This window comes from Larus michahellis, chromosome 5, assembly GCF_964199755.1.
Source record: "Larus michahellis chromosome 5, bLarMic1.1, whole genome shotgun sequence".
Classification (NCBI taxonomy): Eukaryota; Metazoa; Chordata; class Aves; order Charadriiformes; family Laridae; genus Larus; species Larus michahellis.
In genome coordinates this window covers 10,617,463-10,633,896 of record NC_133900.1, presented here as the reverse complement: position 1 = coordinate 10,633,896, position 16,434 = coordinate 10,617,463, and the positions used below count along the sequence as shown (strand labels likewise).

Sequence of the window (16,434 nt, the reverse complement as noted above, 5' to 3'; positions counted from 1 at the left end):
CTGTTGTTCTGTTGCGGTAAGTTTGTTCTGCTTGATGCTACTAAGTGCAGTGGAGCAACATTTTGAAAAAAAAACACCTCTCTCTCTCAAACATGCAAAACCGTCTCTAGCAGGGGGCTTCTTTAAGAAATCTATTGAGACTAGTTCTTTTTCAAAGGCCACGGTAGTAGATGAAGTAGCCCCCTGCTAGAATGCCTATGCTGCACGTTAAAGAGATTTTCAATTGAAAAAGCAGGAAGGGCATTGAAGTGTTTGCGAAGAAAACACCACCTATTTATCTTGGTAAAAGACTTCACTTAGACTGCGACCCTGGCCCTTGAAAAAGAGAATTGTAGCCTCATTTGATTTCTTAGTAGAGCCTCTGCTGGAGCCTGTGTTGCACGTTTAAGGTATTTTATGTTTCCAAAAATAAACTAATCCCTTTCCCCCTTAACATTCCACGTACACTTTTTTCAAGTGTACTGCAGCCTTATTTCCCAAAGTAAACTCTCTCAAGTGAACAATACACGCTCTAGCATGCTGAGGTTCTATTTCTGTTTTTCTACCTTTCAAATGTTACAAATAGAAATCTATTTTTTTTGTGGCTAAAGAACAAAAGAATTCTGTCTCTAACGTCTTTGAGTTTCTTTCTGCTTCACAAATGCCTATTGCAAAGAATAATGTATCTTCTTTTCAGTGACTTTTTTAGTGGGGGGAGAGGGGGAAGCGCTCTCTCCAATACACGTAGTAGCCACCTGCTCTGCAGTACTTGGTCCCAGGTAGGATCTAAGGGACATGACTTCGTATTTTAGTTTGAAGACTGAGGCTACCAAGCAGACCTGTGTTATCAGGTGTGGTAGCTGGTACCTGGCGTGCCTGGAGCGTGTCCCTTCTTTGCTGATGTAGCTGAGAAAGAGCCAACACCATCCACAAGTTATTACAAAGTCAGACTGAATTTATTACTCTCTGGCAATTAAAAAAAAGGCAGAAGACAACACCTAGACATTCTGTTGTTATTTATGAGGCAGCAAAGCTCTGTGTAATACACATACGTAACGTGGTAAAACCATAACCTTCAGATCGTTGCAGGCCAAAGAAAGGACAGAAACTGGAAACATAAACTTCCTGCAGCTTGCCCCAGTAAACTACTTGTATTGCAGAGACAGAGACAGTTACAGCAACATACATATCTGTAATTAGCTGTTTACATAACGATGTTACTTGATTGTTTTGACAAAAACATGGAAGTAGGCTAAGCTTTCCACAACTGAAGTCACGAGTGGAACAATTCCCTCAGCACTGCATTTCTAGCACTATGCTGTTGTAAAAAAAGGAAAAAAAAAAAAAGAAAAAATGTACAATAGTACATATAGTTTTATAGTAAACCAGTATCTGAACAGATTCAGTTCTCCTTCTTTTATTAAAGCATATACAGCTTTATAAAATATAAACCTTCCAAAGGTCAAGTTCAAAAGCTTTGAAAAGGCTTTGCTAATTCTAAAGATAACAGCCAAAATACCATTGCTCCGAGAAGATACGTGTTTTATTTTACCTCAACAGTTTTAGCCTTGGAAGGTGAACCATGAACTTGAGTAACATGTTCTGTATAAGCCCAGCAGCAGCATCCACCACGTCAACTGAAGACTCCTCCTCTGATGGGGATGCTCTCGTTCAGCCCATGTTCTATAAGTTTGATGTCCTCCAAATCATCCTTTATAATGCTAATTAGGTGACTCAGGCCTTCTTGCTGCTGCTTCAGATGCTGCAGATGATAGTTCAAAAACCAGCATAAGTATACTTCACAAATTTTAAGTAATATTTCCCAAAGGTGCCATGGCCCATGGCCTTGGCACATCATTGAAAAGTCTAGCATAATTTCTTTGGAATAAGGAAAACCAGCATTTTCTGCACTCATAGTTTAAGTGCATAGAATGGCTCTGTAAAACACCTTGATGCACTGTCACTGAGAGCAATAAAAAGGACTCAATCACTGAACAATTACAAAAACATGACAATCTAGATACAGCTCCCAAGTCAGCGTGTAGCTGGCTTAAATTATGAAGTTCAAAGAGCATCCCAGGATTCTACCCAGTAATACTTACTTGTTTGATTTCCCTTAAGAGGTCTGCATCTATGTAATAGCGCTCTTCAGCCCGCACTGTTCCAAAGTGGTTTTGCATCCTGATCTGGGACATGAGCTCATTCAGTCTGCCCTGAGAAGACAAACAGGCTTAAATCAAATGCAACTCACTCTCATCTGTCAGAGCTCCAGCATGTACCACTCCTCAAGTCACCAGCGCAGAAAGCATATGCCACTCTTCCACTCTAAATCCACTTTTATTTCTTTAATTTTTTTTTGGAAGACATGCAAAAAGCAAGCAACTCCAATACTTCTAAGAACTCAAAAATACTTAAATACCTATCAGTCATGCAGCAAAGAACCTGATGCTACAACTTAGTAACTTCTCTTCTGTGCTTCTCTTCTGAAATCCTTCCATAACAAATAGATATGCACCGTTTAGAAAACTTACATTCTTTTGTGAGGAAACAAAACCAGAGTTGTGGCAAAGTTCTTTAAACTACTCACCTTGAACTGTGTAGGTGCGTTAAGTTCACACTGAATTGTATCTAACTGTACACGAAGCTGCTCTTCATCTGCTTGAATGGCATAACCACTTTTCCTTTGGATCTCCTGCTTTATTAACACCTACAAAAGAAGCCTTTGAGGTTCATTAGAGAACACTTTGCCCACCTCTTTCCCCACTAGCCCTTCCACGTGTCTTTTTGCCCTTCCTCCAGCATGTCTCTCATCCGATTAGTTCTTCTTTTAGTCTGCTGCTCTGAGACCTTAGCGCGGTCCCATGGCTTCTGAGTAAGTGAGAGAGAAAGTTCCCAAAGCAGGAAGACATGCTGCACACTTGAAGCTTTCCCTGACAGCTCTGCCTACTACTTAAAGCAATACCGTTTCAATGAAGTCAGAATTTCATTTTCAACATAGCCCATGCACAAGATTGCACAGGTCATCCTGCCCCGTCTCAGTTTGCTGTCTGGCACCAGAGTGTGTGTCAGAACGAGTTATTTAGACTATCCGTGTTACCTGTAATGTTCTGTGAGAAAGCGCCATCAGTTTCCTTTTGTACTGCGCAATTTTTGCCATAGTTGTCGTTTGGTTTTTCTGCAGCTCACTGATATCTTCTGATATTATCTGCACAGGAGGAGATCGAGTCAGCCGCAAGTCATAAGAGTTTCTGATAACAGAATACATTAGTCCTAATTTGAAACCTTGAGTTTCAGCATCGTCATCAAAGAGGCTTTCAGAAAGCTTTTTGCTAGACGGCCACTGTTCTGGTTTCTATTTATTTTCATATGCAACTGGGATTTTCAGAAGGCACCTTAGAAGTGGGTACCCAAATTAGAGTCTGTGCCAGTGCAACTTAATCCAGCTGGTTTGAATTAGCTTATAACAACACAGCAAGCTTGAACCTGAAAAAACCAAAGCCAAAACATACTGCTCAGGTTTAGGCCAAAAAAATGTAATTAAGAAATGTATTAAGAAATAGTGATAAAGAGTCACAGTCCCATGCACGTGGTTCCATTTTCAGTTTTCTACACATAGGAGGCACAGGGGGAGGCTCATTTAATGGCACATCCTTTGTCAACAGCAAGCAGACACGATAAAGCTGAGAAACCTTACATCTAATCGAGTTTGATGCTGTTTGGTCATCTGATCTTGGACCTTCAATCTTCTCAACAGTTCCTTGAAACCCACCATTGGCACCGGAATAAGCCTACAAGAATACAAATATTTCCTTCAACACACTTTTATATTAGACATGTGGTATGGATTAATAATTAGTAATATACTCTAAAGTTACAAATGATCTTGACCTATTATAAATTAAGATAACACATAAGCATATCTTATTCGTTAAGTTCTACGGTCCTCACTATTCCTAACAACTTATTCCTTTTTCATAAAGGAATCATCTTAAATTATCTGTAACCACTGGAGGGTACAAGAGCACATTAGTTTCAGCTGCAGAAACAAAGAGAAAAAACGATAATGGTTACAAAAAAAACGTCCCAACAACTAGTCTGTATAATGAAGGACACCACAACTCGAAATAATGGAAGTAAGGCTCTTTATCCTGACAACCCTTAAGCGCCCGAACGGGTAAAGGGATTAGACAGGCATTTCTAGTAATCCTCACTGCTTCAAATGAGATCGGCACTTGACAAAGTTATTACAGAATAAGTTTCTTACAACTTACCTGAAGGGTACTACACAATATTAAATATTTCTCCCTTTTCCAAGTCTTACTGTAATACTCGGACAGACTACTAGACTTACTTGTCAGGATCAGGATTGTCAACTTTAGCTTGTTCCCATATAATAGGATCGACACCTTAAAAAAAACCAACCAAACAAGTTTTAAGTACGGAAGTTGAATAGATACCACATCTTACAGCTATTAAGCATGAAAAATACTAGGAAATACACAAGCCCTCTGAACTCTGCTAACATGAACAACTGCTATAGAAATTGAGGTTAATTAAAACAGGGTAGTTCTTAAAAGTCTTGGTCCTTGACTGTGGCAGTAAGTTCAGTTCAAAAGGCTGTCAAGCACTTCTGCTGTTTTGAAAGGAACAACCACAGGTGACCAAATTGGACAATCCGTACTTCAAGGGGAAAAATTCCCATCTTTTCCACTGTATGCTACACTTGGGTCATCTTTCCTCTTCAAGTTGCTTATTGTATTAAAAAATAAAATAAAATTAAAAATCAGTAATTAAGCGATCAAAGTACCAAACCAGTTGGCGAAATAGTCCCAGTAGGAATTATCATGGTTCCTAACACGATTCACCTAAGGATTTTATCTGTTGACAGAACAGTTTCTTGCTTTGCCACGAACTGTTTCAACAGGTAAATATGTAAAATAAAAGCAGCCCAATTGTACATGTACATCAACATCATGATGCAACTTATTACATTCTCCAAACCTTACTACAAATCAGATCACTGTATAAAACGCCGATACCTAGGGATGTTAGGAAAAAAACAAGACAACACTGATAGGGAAACAATTGACTTTCTGACCAGAGAGAGACAGGAAAAAAGGGAAAAAAAAAAAGGGGGGGGGGGGCTGGTAATTTAACAATTTCAGGCCCATTTAAAGAGACCAGAACAGTCAGCTGGAACAACATTCTTCATTGCACAACACTCCAGGTCATTCCTCATAAAACTTACTATCTTTATACCAAAACTCATCTCTTGAGGTGTGACTGCTTCTCTAGAGCTTAGCACTAATACATCTTCTTGCACATCTTACTGCTTGATTAGCCAGCCTATAAATCAGCTTCTTTCTCAAGTCAAGCTGCGCCCAACTGCTGTTACACAGGCCTTGTGATACACCTCCAACATTAAGGAAAGCCAGCTCGCTTGTGCCCAGAGCAACTACTTCTTCCCAACGCAGTTGGAAAACACTGCTGCTTGTCTCTGACTTTTTTGCAAGAGTAGGCCAAGTTCTTTTTGCAATCCAGGTATCACAACCTTTGCTGTGTTTTTAAACCTATGGTCTTACTGAACATGCTACATATCGCCTGCTGGAAACCACAGGCTGCTTTCCCTGACCCACTGCAGGGAGTTCACTGCAAGTACTCCATGTGGTACTCTCTAGACGTAGAAAATAAGCCACAATTATCCTATGAAATGGCACGAATGGCACTAAAGAACTCTAAAACAAAGCTGTATACATATTATCTGTGGCCCCATACACAGGCTAAGTGATCTCCCCTGTAAATTAGGAAGTGAATATAGGACATGATTATTCTGATATTTAACTTTTTTTTTTTAATTGGACAAGTTGAAGCGATTTATGATGACTAAATCATGTAGTATGGTGTTGTGCGGCATATTACTGATAAACCCTAACTGTCTTGGTGAACTACATTGCACTTCAGTGGGAAGACTGGCTGTAATTAAAACCACTACATTAGTATGTCTGTCAGAGCGCCTTGGAAACTCTTGCAGTTTTAAAAGGTGTTTTCCAGCGGGCTGACACCTGTATTTTTCCCCCAGAGGCCCAAAAAAGTCCCATCAGGGGCCCGGCGGTGCCCTTGCGCAGCCCCAGACCACATACCGGCAGGAGGGTTCTGCAGGAGCTGTTTGACTTGTGCTGGGGACAGCTCTGTCCTGGCCATGGAGAGGCTGACCCCCAGCTGCTGCAAGGACGATTTTATGTTGGCTTGTTCAAAGTGGGCGTAGAGGGTCGTTGCGGGAACTCTCCTTGAAGTGCCGTTGGGCGAGCGCTCAACAACGTAAATGATCACTTCTGTCCTGTGCAAGACAAAGCGCATACTGTCAGAAAAAGCAGCGTACAGGAACTAACACAATAAGAAACAGCCCTAAATCGAAGTTACTCCTTCTCCCAGCTGACTGTTAACTTCCTTTAGCTAACTGACCTATAAAGTACCAGTAAACGCAGGGTTTTACACAGCAAGGAAGAGGAAAAGCTGTAAATAATACCCTACAAAATTACATTCTCTCCCCCGCCAGTTTTAACAACCACATTACACGGTGATACATCAAGAATAACCTAAAACCTTTGGTTTTTAAAACAGAATGAACAAACTGCGGGAAAGTAAGAAGCAGAAATGTCAGCGTACTGAAGTACTTGAGGCAGAAGGCTGAAGGTCTGAAGTTCAGACTAGGCTGAGGCCCCTAGACAAGTCAAAGTAGACAGCAGCCTCGGAACAGCTTTCCCACTGAAACAAATGTTTGTGATAGGAAACACTGCAAAGATCCTACTACTAAACATCCCAATGCTCTTCCACCTTACACATGGCCAAGTGAAGAATACCTCACAGCTCCGAAAACATTCAGTATTCATCCCACCCTCATGGTTAAAATCCTTATCTCCAATTTTTGCTGCTGGGCAGGGTCTAGAGAAGCTTATTTCCTGACCCGAGCTGAGGTACTCAGCTGTGTGCTCCAGCAAAACTAAGTAACATACACAGGAAAGATACTGGACTTAAGGACTTAAGAAAAAGCAACACGAAGGAATGAGAGAGACGAAATCAAACTCAGGATGAACAGATCTAAAATCAAGGAGAAAGAAAGACAGAGTAGACTAAGTGCCAACCCTTTATAACAAGCAATACCAGATAAAAACCACAAAACTGTGTAAAGTTCACATACTGGTCATCTGGCATCGTTTTAACACCTTCTACGTTGACAGTGAGGGTCTGGTTTCCCCCCAGAATTTTGTGTAGCGATTCTACAAGCTGCTGCTGCTGGCTTCGAATATCTGTTTCTTTTCTGTTAAAGACCAAGACCACGAGACCATCTTCATCTTTGTTGTTGGGCATTAAACTGTAACCCACAGCCTGCAAATGAATAAACAAAACCCGGGGATATATTACTTAACAAAAGAGGCTAAACCTCTCAATTTTTAGAGCAACTGGCTCAAAATTTAAGCTACAACATATTCAGAGATTGAGAAACATAAAATCAATCCCACTTTAAAACATTCTCTCACAAGGCCACCAATAGAGTAGTTTTTGAAACAGTTCAGGTGTTTACAAAACTTTTGTAAATATCCATTCCCCATATTAAAAAAAAAAAAAAAAAAAAGAAAGTGCTACGGATTGGGAGATGCCAGCTCAGCAGGGCATTTATGCTACATCAGAGCTGATATCAGTCAGCAACATTTTACAAATGTACACTTTTTCTAAGTTGCAAAAGGAACCAGAGGACCAGACTTTAATATAGAAAAATTACTAGAATTCCAGAAGAGTTTTACAACATTATATTTCCAGCTGTCTGAACGAAAAACTGTTACTGACATAACCTTGTTGAAAGATAAGGCAACCGTAAACATTTACAGATTCCTTAGCATTTTCCTACTGTATATCCGGACAGTTTGCCTGGCAATACAACTCAAAATACGGACACGAACTATTTCTACTACTAAGACAGAAATGAGGTAAGGCTCCCCACACAAGAATTTGGGACAGCTGGTTTCCCTTGTGTTAGCAAGTGTCACGGTTTCTTTGTACAGCTGCTTATAAAGTTTAATGTTAATCTTTATCCTTGCTGTGATAAAGGTGTAGTAAGGTTAGCTGTTTAATTCAACATCATAATCTAATACAGGAACACTTGATGCCACCTGTACTAAGCAACAGCGTGCTTTCCCCATTTCAGAAAAAACCCTGTTAGCTCCCGTGAAACTCCACACGACTTGTATGAAAGACCCAAACTGTTCACTCATTTTAAGCAAAAAAACAGAGCGGCAGTTTCCATCTCATCTTGCCTCCGAACTGTCGCACCAACATATCACTGGGGGATGTGCCCAAGAGCCTGGTCTTTGTCAGCAGAGGTTAATTCCCTGTGATGGTGAGCCTCGCAGAATCAGCCTTCTGAGGTTGGGCCATCCTGTCATGGAGCACAACACCGACAGCTAAGGAAGAATTTGGTTTTAAGCACATCCCTTTCACTTTCGTAATTGTCAAAGAGGCCCACACTGTTGAGAAAGACTTGCCAGTACACGGAAGACTAAATCTCATTATGTGCAAAGTGGTACTAAGGCCACACAAACACGGCTCCCCTGGTATTTCTGTCTAAAATAAATCAATAAATCTTTCACAATTTCCATATGCAATTAATTATTTTCAAACTGTAACAGATGTTTTACTTCACTGTGGTCCTTCAAATGACAGCCCGTATCACATACCCTAGAAGCACACTTTTCTTGGTTCTGCATGCTTCTCATTTGTTCTAGAGCTGGAGTTGTGTACAAGTGGATTCCTTGAACACCTGTGAAACCCTTCGGGTAATGCTTCATTCTTATCAGATGTCTGATGCTTACAGAGGCAACAAACCAAACCAGCTTATGACTCTTTGCTCCCGTACCTGCGCTACCAGCTTCTCCACTGTTTTTCTTTGGCATCCGCCATTGCTGGCATACATCAAACTCTCCAGTATTTCACTTAAGGTATGTGAATTCGTAACGGCATTAGTAATATCCAAGCCACAGGGACAAAAGTAAACCTGTGTCATCACCTAACTCGAAAGGAAAACTTATACTTTTAGTAAATAAAACTCTAAAATAACCAATTTTGCATCACACAATTTATACTTTGCTATTTTTCAAAGCCCAGAAAACTCTAAAGCCCTTTCAGGTGACAACTTCCAGGGAAGTAAGCTTTCAGGTGCATTATCAACAAAACATTCAAGGTAACACCTAAAAAGGTAACGCAACAGAAGCCAAACGTTTGTTATGCAGGCACTCAGTTGCTGCAAAGATTTTATAAAACTAGTCTTAATTAGGTATTAACCTACATTCGGGTTAGAAAGTTTGCACTTCAAAGAATCAGCTTGGGAACGGAGGGTATCACCAGGCCTGACCCAAATCCACTTTCAAGTCTGAAGCTCAGCAAGAAAGTCAGCAGGCACGAGATTTGCGGAGGATGAAGAGCTACATATTCTTGCTGACATGAGAAGCAAGATCTGTAACTGCTGACCATATCATACAAGGAACAGAGTCAGCTTTAGCACTGGCAAGGATAAAGGCAGAAGAAAGCTGAAGGCCAGTCTATTTAAAATAGTATGCACGGTTCATAGAGGGTTTTTCTCGTGTAGGCAAAACAATGAAGCAAGACCCTGAAGTTCTTATTCCAGATGTTAACAATTTATTTCAGATGTGAAGGTTATTTTAAATAGTTTCTCTAATATTGTAACCTGAACAAATACACGTTAAAATTCATTTCCAGAGATGGGCTCCAGCTACACACGCAATAGTCTGAATGCTATCATAGAAAAAGGTTAGTTTCACGATCCACATATGCACTCAATATCTAGCAGCTCAAAATCATCCAAATTTCCAGCAACTATACATCTTCAAACCTTTTAATTAGCATACATCAGAATTGTGTACATTGCCTGGAAAAATGCTATTTCACAATACTCTTAACAGTAACAAAATCCGATTTAACGCTCACGAGATGCTCAGCAAGCAGAGTAACTGCTTCAGAACTGTTTGCGGGCAGCTGAACAATTCCGTACCTTAAACCTGCAAAAGGGGTTTTCCTGCGTGAACTCCACTGGGGCAATGTTATTGTTGAAGTACCCTTTGCCTGTTCCCCAGAAGGCCTGAAGCTGGTTCCATTTTGCCAAAATAGCATCTCTCTCATCTCCTAAGAGTGTCGGAGCCGAGAGGGCACTGGCCGTGTTGATGAGCTGGTTCGACTGGGCAGGTGCCTGAGCAGGCTGGCTGAACAAGCCGCCTCCTAATGCTGCGTTGGATGAAGAAAAACAAATAAACTCCTTTACCAACCAAGACAGACTTGCTTGCTTACACGTTCCATCTGCGTATCATTGGTATCATGTCTTTGCACGTGTTGAGAAGCAAAATAAATGCACAGAAAAAGTAAATCGGTATCAGATAATGTTTTTTAAAAGTGTCTTTTTACACCCAATCTTCATCAGCAACGGAAGTTCCCCAATGCTGAGTTAGAAGAAAAGATTTATTCTTTTTTCTTTAAATAAGATGTCTATATTCACCCACGACATCATCTGGCCCCTTCAATGTCTAAATCTGAAGGGTACATTTGTTATTATAAATTCAGTGAACTCCGAGCCTGCAGCTGGCTGTTATCCAACTCACATTTAAACTAAATTCAACACTGCTTTTGTCCTCTTTCTAGTAATGCCACAACTGCCAACATCAATTCCATAACTACTCTTCCTACCACTGCCAAACTAAAAGGGTGAATATCGCTGCTGGAAACTCAGGGGTGAAGCTCAGAAACTTGCTTGAGCTCTAGTTTAAGAAAAAGGCAAGGGCTGCAAACGTAGGCATTTCAAAAGCCAAATTTCTGAGAAGTCTCCATCAGTCAAGGGTTAAGTGTAACAGCCTCCTTTCATAATATACTTCTGTCCCACTACTTGTGCACCTGTTGCAGTCTTATGCTTTCATTACTAAAGAAGGGGTAAATGAAGCGAAGGCCATACTTACTGGTCTGTTGCTGCTGGGTACCAAAGCATCCAAAGCCCAGCCCCGTTCCCAACCCACTACCCAAGCCAGTTCCAGTTCCTGTGCCAAAACTAGTACCAAAGCCAAAGCCTTTGTTCTGGGTAGCACCAAAGAGCCCTGGGGAAATAAGCAAAGAATTATTGAGAGAAAGAGCAGAATAGTACCTGTGAAATGCAAAACATTATTGTGAAGGGCAAATACTTTCAGGCTTGTGCTCTCTTACCGCTGGTGCCTGTATTGGTGGGAGCAGAAAAACTGAATGCTGGTGCCGCAGTGGTGGTAGTTGTCCCAAATCCTCCAAAAGCACCTAACAAACAAAGTTTGCAAGTAAGGCTGATGGCATGTTGTGAGCGGCAGCTGTGCGTAACATGACAATAAACTGCACGCTTCAAGGGGTGTTATGAGAAGAGATGTTGACAGATGGATGTATTATGTTACAAGCATGTAGCTCACATTGATCATGGGTATCAAGTTCATTGTCCGAGGAAATGGGGGAGAAAACATGAACCAGAAAGCCAATACATCTACGGTGTGCCAAGAAAACAAAAAACAAAAAAACAAAAAACCAACCAAAAAAACCAAAAGCAGCAGTTAACTAACATCCTGTTTCTCTACCAGCAGGACTTGCTTTCCTTAGTGACAGACACAACTAATAATAGTATTTTTTAAATTCATTCTCAGGAGTACTTCTAGTCAATGTTGTTGCCAAGTGTTTAATAAACAATCATCTGATGTTCTGTGAGCTTTTTAAACATTTCTAACCTCTTAAGAGCAAAAATAGAAACATATCGAGTAAAGCCTGAGGCCAGGGTGCACACAATTGCTGTGCCTACATGGGAATGCTGTCACAGCAGATTTCCTTCTACACACAGGTGAAATTCTACCAGGTGTTATCTTTAAGCCTAGTTTCCCTATTATCCTCCCCATTAAATCTCATTTTGAGGTTCAACCACTATCAGAGGAAGACAGATGCAAAAGCACTCAGTCTTCCACAGATTTTCAGGAAAACCGGTCACTGGCTAGCAGGAGACCTAAGTGAGAACCTGAGCTCCACTGTGCCAGAGAAAGTCCCAAGAACCCATCTTCCCATTTGCCCCCTTAGAAGAGGTGCTCTGATATACAGGGCAGCTACCGGCCTGGACACCCTCCAGCGCATGAGGCTGTGCAAGTGCTGGATGCCACCCCACAATCTCTTTGCTATGGTGCAGAGTTCGCACCACTGGCCCAAGGTGCAGCCTGTGGACATCTGACTAGCCCGGGAGAACTAAGCTTTCTCCATTTCAAACTGTTTTTACATGCATTCAAATGAAGACTGCTATAAAGGATTTATCAAAAAGATGCTGCCAGTGCTAACTCACATGTCAATAGGAAAAAAAACCCACCGACCAAAGTCTCTTTAGACCTACTACGCTTACCATCCTCTAGTACACATACAAAATGAAAAGCTTAAACCACAGCTGACGTGCAATTGCATTTTATTTTCATTCACCAAACATGTTAATGCGAGTGGATATAAGAAGTTTTTACCTTTAACGTTACAGTTTCAATCCTACCAGCAAGTGAGAAACCCTAGCAGGAGTACCATCAGATGACACAATTTTTAGGTAGTTTTGTACTCACAGAACTTTAGTCATCCTTTCTTGCAAAAGGATCTAAGAGTGCAAATTGCTAAACAAAATCAAGTATCCAAGTTCTCTTCTGGAGTAGTTCAAATTCAGCTGAAGAAACAGTCCAATGGTGTTCATACCAAATAAAAACAAACCCAGACCCTCGAGTGCGCAAAACAGGTAAGAGTACGCTAACACAGGGAGCAATGACACTGTGGAATGAATATAATTCCTATACGAGCAGCGGCAACGAGACCCCACAGGCTAATTCTACACGAGTAAAAGCGTTAGAAATCCATACAGTTCAGCATTTTTGTATGAAACAGAAGAGACTTAACTTGAAATTATATTGGCTGATCGCTCAGAACTGATGCATCTACATGGGTCCATGAACGGTTTTCTTAACCGATACCCAGTGCACACATCATGCACAAGACCCTCCCGGAAGCGTAAGAGAATCTCTTAGCGAGAGCCTGGGATGCGTGCTACTTCAGGGTGCAGAACGGCCTTTAGGAAACAGAGATCACAGCGAGGGCTGTTCATTTTGTGCTGATCGTATAAAATTTGTTTCTCCACAGAAACTATTGAGGTGTAGTGCATTCATGACAGCCAACGGAAGGCCAATGAGGAGACACAGGGGAAGATGAAAAACATGACTGCAGTAGTCCAAGAATCTCATGTCAGGAAACGTGGCCTTAGGGACCAGCTCTGCAATTGTTCATGATTGCCTGGATCTGAATGGAGAATTGATGTTGCCATTTTGCTGGGGAATCTAGGCTCAATTTTAGACGGGGTCAGACTGGTAGGTTACCACAATTCATTTCCAGTTCAGAGACTGAGTATTTGGTACATCTTTATTTTTCCTCAACAGCTATTTCTTGAAAATTTAATAGGCAAAAAACCCCACAAGCCTATGGCTCTCAAACCCATTGCACTTCCAGAGCTTTTATCTCCAGGCTTCACTGGATATGAAGATTAGTACTAAGCATAGATTCTCAGTTAGGAATGTAATTCTTGGACCCCTGCTATTAACATTTATTACAGAACAAGTATTTATGCATTATCTACCTGCACTTGCCAGACTGTTACCAAAATTGAATGGTGGAGTTGAGGTAGTGGAAACACCGAAATTCCCAATATTAAAATTCACTGCAGGATTAGCAGTTAATCCGAAACCCCCAAAATTAAACCCACTGGCAGTGGAGTTTGTAGTTTCAAGCCCACCAAATCCTGACAAGCGGGAAGCAGAAAAAGAGCAAGGTAACATTAGTTCTAAGTAAAAGCTAGGTTCAGGAAAGAAAAGCTAAAATATTTTTCCATCACCACGGACGAGACAGGCACAGTTAAAAACAAGAGTAAGATACTAAACACCATTTATTGAACACAAGGAGGACAGTTAAAAGCTTTCTGTTTAACCCACTCTCCCATCATCACTGCTGTAAGCATATCGTTTTTCAACTAAAGCAACTAATGCTTCTCCCATCTTAATTCAAAGCTACAGATGAAAACATTGATGTGATTCAACATTCCTGATAAGAGCAATTTTAGCCGCCTAAGATAGTTACATTAGTACAGATGCAGCTGAATCAAGCTGATAGTAGCGTAGTTATTTCATAAGCTATCAGGAAGGCAAGAATAAACCATCTTCATGCTAATATCATACACACATATGAGCAGCGAGAGCAAAATAATGACAAATTACAACTCCAGCGGCTGAGGCACCATGCGTGCCTCAAATACTCTAGGGCTGACTTATTCGAGTTACATTCACAAAATCTGTCATATCCAGCGCCTGCTGGTGTCTTACCTGATGCATCCACGTTTTTCAGTGCTAAGAAAAATGGGCTAATACAGCGGCTCCCCAATTCCCTCCCCAGGAGTAGCTGAGAAAACGTTCACGGTAGACAGACAGACAGACAGACAACGGGAAGTCCTGGGGTATGATCCCAGAATTCCCTCTTATATTGGCCAATAACAGTGTCCAAGCAGCACAAGATTATCTTTTTACTTTAAGATGGGGCCAGAAAGTCTGCGTCTAAACCATCCAGAATCAGAGGGAAAGCCCAAACAGTATTGCCCAGGCTAACCGCAGTGAAGATGAGGCCGGTCCAAAGGGCTTATTCAGAGGGTCTACTCTAAGAGCCAACAAAAGACTTATTTTACTAAGTGAGAAAAAGGACAGCTCTGGCTCGCATTTCATCAAGACTGACAGCCAACTGACAGCAATAAAACAATAGGAGAGAAAATGTCTTTCTTCCTTTACAAATCAAACATCGTCTTTTACACTGCTCAAAAATTAACTTCCAAGCGCATCTCATCCAAGCAGACACGCTACTGCCATTAAAAGCGATGAGCCCAGTGAGCTGGCAGCACGAACCAGGCACCGCCGTGCATCACCACAAGCGCCCTAAGAGCGACCGACTCCTCTTTCTGCGGGATCAAGCCCTGGACGCCTCCCGACACGCAGAGGCCACCCCTGCGCAGGTGTTCAAGCCAGAAAAAGAAAAAAAAAAAAAAAACAAAAACACGAACAAAACCCGCTGGGGACAGCGTTTGACCGAAGGCGGGCGGGAGAAAGCAGCGCGGGGAGCTCGCGTCTCACCGGCTCCGCCGACAAGAGGCGACCAAAGCCCGGCCGAGGGCAGCTCTGCGGGGACCGGCCTCCCGCCCGCCGCTGAGGAGACGCCGAATGGCGCTGAGGGGGGCCGCCCGTGCCTCCCGCCGCTGAGGGGGCCGCGCATCTCATTGGCGGGGGGGCACGCGCGCCTCCCGCCGCTGAAGGGACGCGGATCTCATTGGCGGGGGGGCACGCGCGCCTCCCGCCGCCGTCGGCGAGAGGAAAAAGGCTCCACCGCCACCACCCGCCCCGCCCCGCCCCGCCCCGCCCGGGCCCCTCCGCGCTCACCGGTGGGGTTGGCGGCACCGGCGCCCGCCGTCGCCCCGAAGTTGAAAGCCATGAGCTGCTTGGTTGGCGGCGGGAAGCACGCGCAGCTCCCCGGCGGGTCCGACCAGAAACAAACCGCCGCCGCTTCCGGCCGCGGCCGAAGAAACGCTTCCGGGTGACACCGCCTCCCGCCGGCAGGCGAGCGCTGCGGGATGTACCACTACGCGCGGCCGGGGGGGTGGGGGTGGGGGAACGGGCAAGGATAGCGAGTCTCACCCGCGGGGACACTCAAAAAAAGGAAAAAGAAGACTAAACAGCTGTTTTTGTTGTAGGAGGAGAAGAAAAGGCCCTGCTCCGGCACAGCTTCGCGGCGGCGCCGGGCTGAGCACAGCAGCCAGGCGGGCTGGGGTCCCCCCCGCTGAGGAGGAGCCCTTCCCTGGCGGGGATGGGGCCCAGCGGGGGAGCGGCGGTTTGTCCTCGTCCCCTTCCCGGCGCCGTCGGTCTGGCCCCAGGTTGGGAGAGAAAACTCCAGCTGGAACAAAAAAAAAAAACCTGGAGTTTCCCCGCGAGGCAGGTTCTCTCCCGCGGCCGGCCAGGGAAGGAGGTGAGCAGCACAGAGGCGCTGAGGGGGCTCTCCCTCCATCAGGGTACCCGGCTCCCAGGACAGGGGCTGAGGAGGAGAGTCCGGGGACCGACAGAGCCGAGAAAGCTCCCGAGGTGTTCCCACAGAGCGTTACTTTCATCCCATCCGCCCAGAAAACAGCATTGTGGGGGGGCGCTGAGAAGAGGGGGCAGTTTGAACCCCCGCCGTGGAATGGTGAGGCGTCTCCAGAACGGCTCCTTTGAGGCAACCGGCTGCACAAAGCTGTGATGAGTTTCTCCTTCTCGTACCGCGTACGCTTGTGGTTCTCCAGGCAATAGTTTTGCTGCT

General features: G+C 43.4%; 1 protein-coding gene across 3 annotated transcripts; it reads right to left on the bottom strand.

Moving 5' to 3' along the window:
* Positions 1-913: 913 nt before the first annotated feature.
* Positions 914-15,676, bottom strand: NUP54 (nucleoporin 54). 3 transcript variants are annotated; one of them, XM_074588689.1, is made up of 13 exons: positions 15,525-15,675; positions 13,688-13,849; positions 11,236-11,319; positions 10,995-11,129; positions 10,043-10,272; positions 7,178-7,365; positions 6,120-6,316; positions 4,331-4,385; positions 3,674-3,767; positions 3,077-3,184; positions 2,567-2,686; positions 2,082-2,192; positions 914-1,741 (listed from the first exon to the last, which is right to left on the bottom strand). In XM_074588689.1, exons 1-13 carry the CDS (start codon positions 15,574-15,576, stop codon positions 1,613-1,615), a joined length of 1,665 nt encoding a protein of 554 aa, XP_074444790.1. In that variant the 5' UTR covers positions 15,577-15,675; the 3' UTR covers positions 914-1,612. The 3 variants fall into 3 exon arrangements, with proteins under 3 accessions (XP_074444790.1, XP_074444789.1, XP_074444788.1); XM_074588688.1 differs by lacking the exon at positions 13,688-13,849 and having other exon boundaries at positions 15,525-15,676; XM_074588687.1 differs by lacking the exons at positions 13,688-13,849; positions 15,525-15,675 and adding an exon at positions 15,222-15,402.
* Between the last annotated feature and the right edge of the window lie 758 nt (positions 15,677-16,434).

Excerpts from the sequence above, each read along its gene's own strand:
- NUP54 (XM_074588689.1), bottom strand. The coding sequence starts at position 15,576 with ATGGCTTTCAACTTCGGGGCGACGGCGGGCGCCGGTGCCGCCAACCCC. Across the intron at positions 13,850-15,524 it reads CGGTGCCGCCAACCCCACCG|GATTTGGTGGGCTTGAAACT; the intron begins GTGAGCGCGGAG and ends CCCGCTTGTCAG. Across the intron at positions 3,185-3,673 it reads AGCATCAAACTCGATTAGAT|ATAATATCAGAAGATATCAG; the intron begins GTAAGGTTTCTC and ends CCTCCTGTGCAG.